This window comes from Pan paniscus, chromosome 19 (assembly GCF_029289425.2).
Source record: "Pan paniscus chromosome 19, NHGRI_mPanPan1-v2.0_pri, whole genome shotgun sequence".
NCBI classification, from domain to species: Eukaryota; Metazoa; Chordata; class Mammalia; order Primates; family Hominidae; genus Pan; species Pan paniscus.
The window spans coordinates 14,948,567-14,957,355 of NC_073268.2; the positions used below are offsets into that span (position 1 = coordinate 14,948,567).

General features: G+C 56.6%; 2 protein-coding genes across 3 annotated transcripts; both read left to right on the plus strand.

The window, feature by feature from the left end:
- Nucleotides 1–34: 34 nt before the first annotated feature.
- On the plus strand, nt 35–3,418 carry KCTD11 (potassium channel tetramerization domain containing 11). The gene has a single exon (XM_003810093.6). The coding sequence runs from the start codon at nt 1,419–1,421 to the stop codon at nt 2,115–2,117; it is 699 nt and encodes a 232-aa protein (XP_003810141.1). The 5' UTR covers nt 35–1,418; the 3' UTR covers nt 2,118–3,418.
- A 54-nt stretch (nt 3,419–3,472) lies between these two features.
- On the plus strand, nt 3,473–6,898 carry TMEM95 (transmembrane protein 95). 2 transcript variants are annotated; one of them, XM_034941419.3, is made up of 7 exons: nt 3,473–3,847; nt 4,060–4,116; nt 4,313–4,393; nt 4,504–4,524; nt 4,670–4,750; nt 4,874–4,953; nt 5,073–6,898. In XM_034941419.3, the coding sequence occupies exons 1-7, from the start codon at nt 3,679–3,681 to the stop codon at nt 5,193–5,195; spliced, it is 612 nt and encodes a 203-aa protein (XP_034797310.1). In that variant the 5' UTR covers nt 3,473–3,678; the 3' UTR covers nt 5,196–6,898. The 2 variants fall into 2 exon arrangements, with proteins under 2 accessions (XP_034797310.1, XP_054958273.1); XM_055102298.2 differs by lacking the exon at nt 4,504–4,524 and having other exon boundaries at nt 4,646–4,750; nt 4,866–4,953.
- The last annotated feature ends 1,891 nt before the right edge of the window (nt 6,899–8,789 follow it).

The following is an 8,789-nucleotide window of genomic DNA, read 5'->3' on the forward strand; positions in this document are numbered from 1 at the left end:
CTGCGGCTCCCGAGGTGCGGGGAGCGGCTGGGGGTTTGCGAGCTCCAGTCCAGCAAGGTGCGACTCCGGGGAGCGAGGCGGCAGCTTCGGCCGCGGCCTGAGCGCCGGGCGCTGTGGGGCGGGGGCTCTCGGGCTGGGGCGACGTGGCCAGCCCAGTCCTGCCGAGGGGTGGGGCTGGCCCTGGGGCTCGCTGGCCCCGCGCCGCCGCGGAGAGAGCGCGCCCGGGCCACCCCGGCTGGAAGGCATCCCCGGAATGCGGCGGCTCAGCACCCGCCCCCTCGGGAATTCCCCGGGGGAGCCGCTGGGAGGGACTCGGCTCCCGGGCTGGGCCGGCCGGGCCTCGGGCTCTGAGCGGTGGGATTAGAGGCTCCAGCCACGCCGACTTGCAGACGTGAGATCGGGCACACCTGAGCGGCGGCGGGGCGGTCGTGGCCACATCCGGGGCGACGTGCCTGAGTCACCCCGTCCCGCCAGCGTCTGCCAGTCCAGCCAGTCCGCCCAGTCTCTCGCGTCCGAGACTCGCCTCCAGCCTCCCACCTCCGCCCGGGCCGCGCGAGCTTCGCGGGCGCGGGGGCGGGGCGCCAAGGGGCGGGGTTGTCTCTTAAAGGGCCCCGGGCCGCTGCCCTTAGGCCACTTCCTGGGGGCGGAGAGGACCTCAGCGGCTGCGGCGACACCCAGGGAAGGCGGCGCGGCCGGGTCCCGAAACTCCTGGCTGTTTCCATCAGAGCCCTCGGACACTCCCAGCCCGGGCTGAGCACGCATCGTCGCTCCCCGGCGGATACAAGGGGGCTCCGCCATCCGCTCCCGTCAGTTCCGCCTCCATCTCCTGGGACCCGCGCCGGCAGCCAAGCCAGGCCAGGCCTCTGAGTGGCCCCAGAGCCCTGGCTGGACTCGTCCACGGCGGCAGCGATCTGCCCGGGGTCTCGGAGGCCATCCCTTCAGAGTCGGCCCTGTGCTCGCCACCGTCACCTGCTGGTTGGATTCCGGAAACCCACTGTCTGAAGACCACAGAGGGGTGTCGCTGACCACCCCAAATCGGATACGTCCAGACCTCAAGCTCCCTTCCCCTCTCTGGCTGCCCTCTGCTCTTTTCATCTCTTCTCTCAACCTTTTGGGGATTTCTGTGTCCTGACACCACCTCCCCATCCACCGCCAAAGTAGCCGGGGTGAGCCCCAAACCTTACTGGGTGTGCTCCACCTGTGCCTCCAACCCAGCGAATCTGACAGCTTCGACCCAATTCTGCACACACCCAGGAAGTTCTGCCTTTTCTTTTCTTTCGGTGTCTCCTGTACTTCCCAAAATTTCTCCTCCTCCTGTGCCCTCTTCGCCCCCCTCCTTTGGGGGCCCCGTGACCCTGAATGTGGGGGGCACACTATATTCCACCACTTTGGAGACCCTGACCCGCTTCCCAGACTCTATGCTGGGGGCCATGTTTAGGGCCGGCACCCCCATGCCCCCCAACCTCAATTCCCAAGGAGGCGGCCACTACTTCATCGACCGGGATGGCAAGGCCTTCCGGCACATCCTCAATTTCCTGAGGCTGGGCCGCCTGGACCTGCCCCGTGGGTACGGAGAGACAGCGCTGCTCAGGGCAGAGGCTGACTTCTACCAGATCCGGCCCCTCCTGGACGCGCTGCGGGAACTGGAGGCCTCTCAGGGGACCCCTGCACCCACAGCTGCCCTGCTCCACGCAGATGTAGATGTCAGCCCCCGCCTGGTGCACTTCTCTGCTCGCCGGGGACCCCATCACTATGAGCTGAGCTCCGTCCAGGTGGACACCTTCCGAGCCAACCTTTTCTGCACCGACTCTGAGTGTCTAGGTGCTTTGCGGGCCCGATTTGGTGTGGCCAGTGGGGATAGGGCAGAGGGGAGCCCACATTTTCATCTGGAGTGGGCCCCCCGCCCCGTGGAACTCCCCGAGGTGGAGTATGGGAGACTGGGGCTGCAGCCGCTGTGGACTGGGGGGCCGGGAGAGCGGCGGGAGGTGGTGGGCACCCCAAGCTTCCTGGAGGAGGTGCTGCGCGTGGCTCTCGAGCACGGCTTCCGACTAGACTCTGTCTTCCCCGACCCCGAAGACCTGCTCAACTCCAGGTCTCTGCGCTTTGTCCGGCACTGAGGATGCTGTTCTCAGTTTGACTGTGGGGAGGAGAGAGAATGGGGTACTAGCACCCCTGAAGCCTCTTTCCAGCTCTGCTTCAGGAGCTATGAGAGTCGGGACTCTCCTGCACCTGACTGGAGCTCAGATGTGGGCAGGAATTCCCAAACCTGAGCCCACCAAGGACTCACAAGTGGTCCAGAAGGTCTCAACCTGTGCTGACCCTGGAAGGGGTAGGGAAGGTTCTCTCAGCTTGTTCTTGCCTAAGGCGGAGCACCTCCAGTCTCTCCTTGATTTGGAGCTCAGTGTTTAAGGGCTTGGAAAAGGGGGGAACATCTCTTTACCCAGACTAGACCTAGCAAAACCCTGGAAGGATATTGGGGTCTGGGGAAAAGGAAGGACTTTGCATTTTCCCAATGCGGTCTCTTGGACCATGGCTTCTCCTCCTGAAGCTGGGTGGCCTGGCCTGGCCTGACCAATGAGAGGCCAGAACACTCTGGAACATCGGAAGAGGAGTTCTTTGCTATGTTCCAAGCCATCTACTGAGGGAGGCAGAAAGGCCACAACCCACCCTAGGTTGATGTATGGGAGCTAGGACAGTCCCCATGGCAATGGGGCTGGAGCATCCCTCATCTGGAAGAATCCCATATTGATGGCAGGGCTGGCCAGGGGGAAGAGGGTAGTATCTGTGGGTCCTGGCCTTTCTTCATGTGTGCGTGCATATCAGCCCGTGTGGCTGACTGATGTATAGGTCCCTGGCATCCTGGTTCATATCTGTGTTGCTGACTACAGTGTCTGTGATGTCCGCATGTCCAGGCCTGTTTGGGGTTGCCTAGCGACTCTTCTGGCACAGGGTGTGTCTGTGGTATACCTGTGAGGTGGTTGACAATTAGTAGTTTAATCACAGGGTGTGTGTGTGTGTGTGTGTGTGTGTTTATGTGCACGCATGTGTATGCATCACCACGTAGCCAGGAGGGGCCTGTTGGGGTTTGAGTCACTGGGATCTTCCCGGTGAGAGGTAAAAGAAGTCACTGGGCTTAGCTGGGCCTCTGAGGCCTGTATGGAACTCTTGGTTGCTGAGGCAACCATGGGCCTGTTGCTAGGAGATAGCTGGGGAAGGCCCAAGGCTGCCCAGGGCAGAGAGAGGAGATGAAGAGTTTGGGACAGTGGGGGAGGAGATGGGAAGGGATGGGATTTCTGGGTCCCAGAGCGGGTGGGATACTCATGCACAGCTTCTTCACTGGTGGGGGTTGGGGCACACATTATTTCTCACTGGTCATGATTTACAAGAAGAAAAATAAAACTGCTTTTGGAACCACAAACTTGTGAAGGCTGTTGAGGGCCAGGTAGGGGGTGCTGTCCCCTCACAACAGAAGCCCTGCTTTCTCTGCCCATCGCCTGCTGGAGATGCCTTCTGGACCCCAGTTCCTTGAGCCCCAGCTTTACCCCAGCTGAGGATGGGCAGTGCCATTGTTCATTGTTCTGGAACATTCTAGAACCTCCAGGCAAGGGCTGGAGCCAGGGCTGCAGAGCATTCCTCGGCTCAGCTGGGGCAGCGCCGCCCCATCCCCCAGTGGTCCTCATGTGGAGGCTGGCACTAGGCGGGGTTTTCCTGGCAGCCACCCAGGCTTGTGTCTTCTGTCGCTTCCCAGCCCACGACTTGTCAGGCCGCCTGGCTCGGCTCTGCAGCCAGATGGAGGCCAGGCAGAAGGAATGTGGGGCCTCCCCAGACTTCTCGGCCTTTGCCTTAGGTAGGACCAGACATCCAGGGATGGGCCCAGCAAGCACTCACCCCCCTACCCCCAGAGGGTGGCATGTGACCTTCCAGCTGTGCCCTCCATCTGTGGCCCTTTCTGGACATGCTGGCCTTTCCCTCTGAGAGAGCTCCATATCCGGGAAAGTCAGGAGAGACCCCAGAACCTGGGCTGATGAGGGAATCGCTGGTCCTTGCCCATCTCCACAGATGAGGTGTCCATGAACAAAGTCACAGAGAAGACTCACAGAGTCCTGAGGGTCATGGGTGAGGTCAAGGGGAAAGAGTGACCTAGGGGCTTGGGAGGACACCAAGGAGAGGGATGGGTGACAGGGGTTGGGGTGGGCAGGGAAGGGTGGAGGGGTAGAGACAGGAGGGCTGATCGGGGAGGGGGCTGGGTGAAGAGAGGGGGAACTGGCCCTGTCGAGGCCCAGGGAAACGGAGCTGCTGTCTGCCTCCCCAGAGATCAAAGAGGCTGTCTCCTCACTCCCTTCATATTGGAGTTGGCTTCGAAAGACCAAGCTCCCTGAGTACACCAGGGAAGGTACCGATGCGGGATGGGCCTCAAGGGGAGCCTAGGGTCTTAACCAAAGGAATGTGTGGTGAGCAGCTCATCCATTCACACCCCCACCCCTTCCTTGTCTTTCATTTCAGCTCTCTGTCCCCCCGCCTGCCGTGAGTAGGAAAGGAAAGGGGTAGCAAGGACCTGGGGCCTGTAGGGTGTCAGAGGAGGGCTGGCAGCTGCAGGAGGAAGCTGGGTACCAGGCAGGGTGGAGGCCCGGCCTCCCCTCCCCAGCGTTGCCTCTGCTGTCTCCTGCAGGGGGCAGCACCACGCTGTACAACTGCTCCACCTGCAAGGGGACGGAGGTGTCCTGCTGGCCCCGAAAGCGCTGCTTCCCAGGTCCTCACGCCCATCTTGGCCCCGCCCCACCTTGCCCAGATCCCTGAGCCCTTGGGCTCCCCCGTTGGTGCGTGTGGGTCCCAGAATCATTCACTGCCTCCTGGGTTCCCTGCAGGAAGTCAGGATCTTTGGGAAGCCAAGATTCTGCTCCTCTCCATCTTCGGAGCTTTCCTGCTTCTGGGTGTTCTGAGCCTCCTGGTGGAGTGAGTTTTGGGATAAAGACAGGAATCCTACCCCGCCCAGTGCCTTCCACCACCCATCCTCCCTCCCTCTGTCCCTCCCAGGCCCCTCCCGTAGGCTTCCCACCCTCGTCTTCCCTCAGGTCCCACCACCTCCAAGCAAAAAGTGGCTTGTGAAGACGCTGAAAACCTCCCAGCCTCCAGCTCTAAGGGGTATGCACTCACAACTTCCACATCCCTTGGAGGGGAACCAGTCAGCCCCTTAGTCCCAGCTCCAAAGACAGTCTCCAGACCCTAAAGCCCAGACATCCCTGCTTCTGGTTGGTGAGATAATGAAAAATAAGAAAATCCCCAAAAACCCAGATCCCCCACAATCCCAGTGTCAGATGGCCTCCCGGGAACCCAGGCACCCACAGCTGGAAAGTTCCTCCCCGCCAGCCCTCAACCAATCACATGGCTGTCAACAATGCCAGGAAAATATCTACAGAAGGAAAGAATCCCCTACGCCACTCCCACCACACCCACACCCCCTTCTGCCTGTTCCGGGAAAGCGGGGGCATCTGCCCCAGAAGCTATTCCAGGCCCTCCTATGACTGATGGGGAATCCGGGAATGCATGTTCTGGAAAACTCACCCCACTAGAGTGAGATCACATCAGTGGGTTCGCGGGCATGCCCTCCCTCCATCGTGTTAACAGTTTGAAATCCTGGCCTCCCTCAGAGGCCTCCATCCTGCCAGGCCTAAGTAAAACTTGCTGTTCATGGCCTCTGCCCCTGCCTAGCCTCTGTCTGCAACTGGGGAGGGCAGAGGAAGGATGGGAGACTCTCAGAGTAGCACAGTGCTTCTCAGATGGGGGTGATTTTGCACCCCAGTAGACATTCTGCAACATCTGGAGTCGTTTTGGATTGTTTTAACTGGGGGGATGTGCTACTGGCCTCTGGTGGGTAGAGACTAGACATGCTGCTAAACATCCCACAACACACAGGAAAGTCCCCACAGCAAAGAATTATCCCGTCCAAAATGTCAGTGTTTACCAGGAAAGGGAGATAGGAGAAAAAAAAAAAAAGAAAAAGAAGAAGAAAAAGAAGAAGAAGGAGGAGGAGTAGAAGAAGAAGAAGAGGAAGAAGAAAGAAAGAAAAGAAAGAAACAAAATGTCAGAGCATGGTTGAGAAACCCTGGTGTTTTGTCCCCTGCCTATCAGGAGTTTTTGGTTTGGGAATGGAACGTGGGACATGGAACATGAGAAGAGAGGCCTGTTGCCAACCACAAGGCACAGTCTGAGTGCCGAGGCCTGGCAGGGGATTCCAGCCCTTACCTAGCCCAGGGGTTTTCAAACTGGGTACCTCGAGGCTCCAGGGTAAGCGTTCTCAGCCAGCTGCATATCAGAACCACCTGGGCAGCCTTAAAACTAGCTGTGCTTTGGCCCCAGCTCCAGAGATTCTGGAATAAGTGGTCCTATATGGGGCCTTGGTTACTGTAACCCACAGCCAGGGTTAGAATCATTGTTTGGGGTACCCAGAGAGGTCCTAAGGATGGGGAGAAGAACTCCTACCCCTTCCACGGTAGTACCTCTCTCTCTCTCTCTCTTTTTTTTTTTTTGAGACGGAGTTTCGCTCTTGTTGCCCAGGCTGGAGTGCAATGGCGCGATCTTGGTTCACTGCCACCTCCACCTCCCGGGTTCAAACGATTCTCCTGCCTCAGCCTCCCAAGTAGCTGGGATTACAGGCACCCGCTACCACGCCTGGCTAATTTTTGTATTTTTAGTAGAGATGGGGTTTCACTATGTTGGCCAGGCTGGTGGCGAACTCCTGACCTCATGTGATCCACCCACCTCAGCCTCCTAAAGTGCTGGAATTAAGGTGTGAGCCACTGCACCCAACCGTACCTCGCCCTTTTTTTTCAATATATATATTTTAAAAATTTAAAAATTATTATTATTATTTTGAGACAGAGTCTCATTCTGTTGCCCAGGCTGGAGTGCAGTGGCATGATCTCAGCTCACTGCAACCTCTGCCTCCTGGGTTCAAGTGATTCTCCTGCCTCAGCCTCCTGAGTAGCTGGGATTACGGGTGCCTGCCACCATGCCCGGCTAATTTTTGTATTTTAGTAGAGATGGGGTTTCCCTATGTTGGCCAGGTTGGTCTCAAACTCCTGACCTCAGGTGATCTGCCTGCCTCGGCCTCCCAAAGTGCTGGGATTACAGGCATGAGCCACCACACCCAGCCGATTTTTAAAATTAAAAAAATATATATATATTAAGAGACAAGGTTTCACTATGTTGACCAGGCTGGTCTCAAACTCCTGGCCTCAAGCAGTCCTCTTGCCTCAGTCTTCTAAGTTGTTGGGATTACAGACATGAGCCACTGCATTCAGCCAAGTATCTCTCTTTTTGTTTTACACATTCACTTCCAATCCCTTCATATAACACATGAAAAAAATGAGACCCAGAGATCATGTAAGATCATATAACTTGTCCAAGATCATACAACTCATTCATTCATTCATTTGACAAAGACTTAGTGAGTATCCACCCACCAAGAAGGGATGGGAAGCCACATTTCCTGCCTGCTCTGGATGGCAGTAGGTGCCCGTTCCCTCCCCTGCTGTCCCCTCTTTCCAGGTTCAACATTTTGGAGCCATCCTTGTTTTCACAGTCAATATTCAGGAGGCCAACCAGTCCTGCCCATTTCTTTCTTCCTTCCTTCCTCCCTCCCTCCCTTTCTTTCTTTCTTCCTTCCTTTCTTTCTTTTTTTTTTTTTTTTTGAGACAGAGTCTCGCTGCGATGCCCAGGCTGGAGTGCAATGGCCCGATCTCGGCTCACTTCAACCTCCACCTTCCAGGTTCAAGCAGTTCTCCTGCCTCAGCCTCCCAAGTAGCTGGGATTACAGGCAACGCCATCATGCCTGGCTAATTTTTTTAGTACTTTTAGTAGAGACGGGGTTTCACCATGTTGGCCAGGCTGGTCAGGAACTCCTGACCTCGAGTGATCCGCCCGCCTCGGCCTCCCAAAGTGCTGAGTCACCATGCCCGGCCAGTCCTGCCTATTTTTCAAGGATCTCTATCCTGTCTGTCCCATCCTTCCATAGCCCCAGCCCACCCAGAACCCTCTCACAGTGGATCCCAGTCTCCCAGAGGCGCCACCAGGCTGCCTGCTCTCCTGGAATGCACTTCACCCTCAGCGGCCGCGCTGGCCTCCCTGAAAACTCCACACTGCTCACGACCCCCAGCCCCACATCAAATGATGATTAAGAATTTGGGCTTTGGAGTTGGGCTGCCTGGTTTCAATCAAATCCTGGCTTTGTCTCTTACTGGACCGTGGGCAAGTTATTTAACCTCTCTGTGCCTGTTTTCTCTATTTTATTTATTTATTTATTTATTTATTTATTTATTTATTTATTTATTTATTGAGATGGAGTCTCGCTCTGTCGCCCAGTCTGGAGTGCAGTGGCGCGATCTCCACTCACTGCAACCTCTGCCTCCCTAGTTAAAGCGATTCTCCTGCCTCAGCCTCCCGAGTAGCTGGGACTACAGGCTCCCAGCACCACGCCGGGCTAATTTTTTATATTTTTAGTAGAGATGGGTTTTCACCGTGTTAGCCGGCATGGTCTCGAACTCCTGACCTCAGGCGATCCGCCCACCTCGGCCTCCCAAAGTGCTGGGATTACAGGCGTGAGCCCCCACACCTCGCCTCCTCATCTTTTAAATGCAGTAAATGTATTTTATTGACTCTATATAACGTTTCTAATCTGTTTACATTTGAACATCTCTGAAGTCAGAATGCATCTTAAACTGAAGGTATGCCATGGCTTAGTGGATAGTATTTTTTTCTTAGCAGTATATAACATAATGGTATATCAGCAG

What these genes read in the sequence shown, in the direction of transcription:
- KCTD11 (XM_003810093.6), top strand. Translation starts at nt 1,419, where the DNA reads ATGCTGGGGGCCATGTTTAGGGCCGGCACCCCCATGCCCCCCAACCTC.
- TMEM95 (XM_034941419.3), top strand. Translation starts at nt 3,679, where the DNA reads ATGTGGAGGCTGGCACTAGGCGGGGTTTTCCTGGCAGCCACCCAGGCT. An exon ending in CCGAAAGCGCTGCTTCCCAG is followed by an intron (nt 4,751 to 4,873) that starts GTCCTCACGCCC and finishes GCAGGAAGTCAG; the next exon opens with GATCTTTGGGAAGCCAAGAT. An exon ending in GTTCTGAGCCTCCTGGTGGA is followed by an intron (nt 4,954 to 5,072) that starts GTGAGTTTTGGG and finishes GTCTTCCCTCAG; the next exon opens with GTCCCACCACCTCCAAGCAA.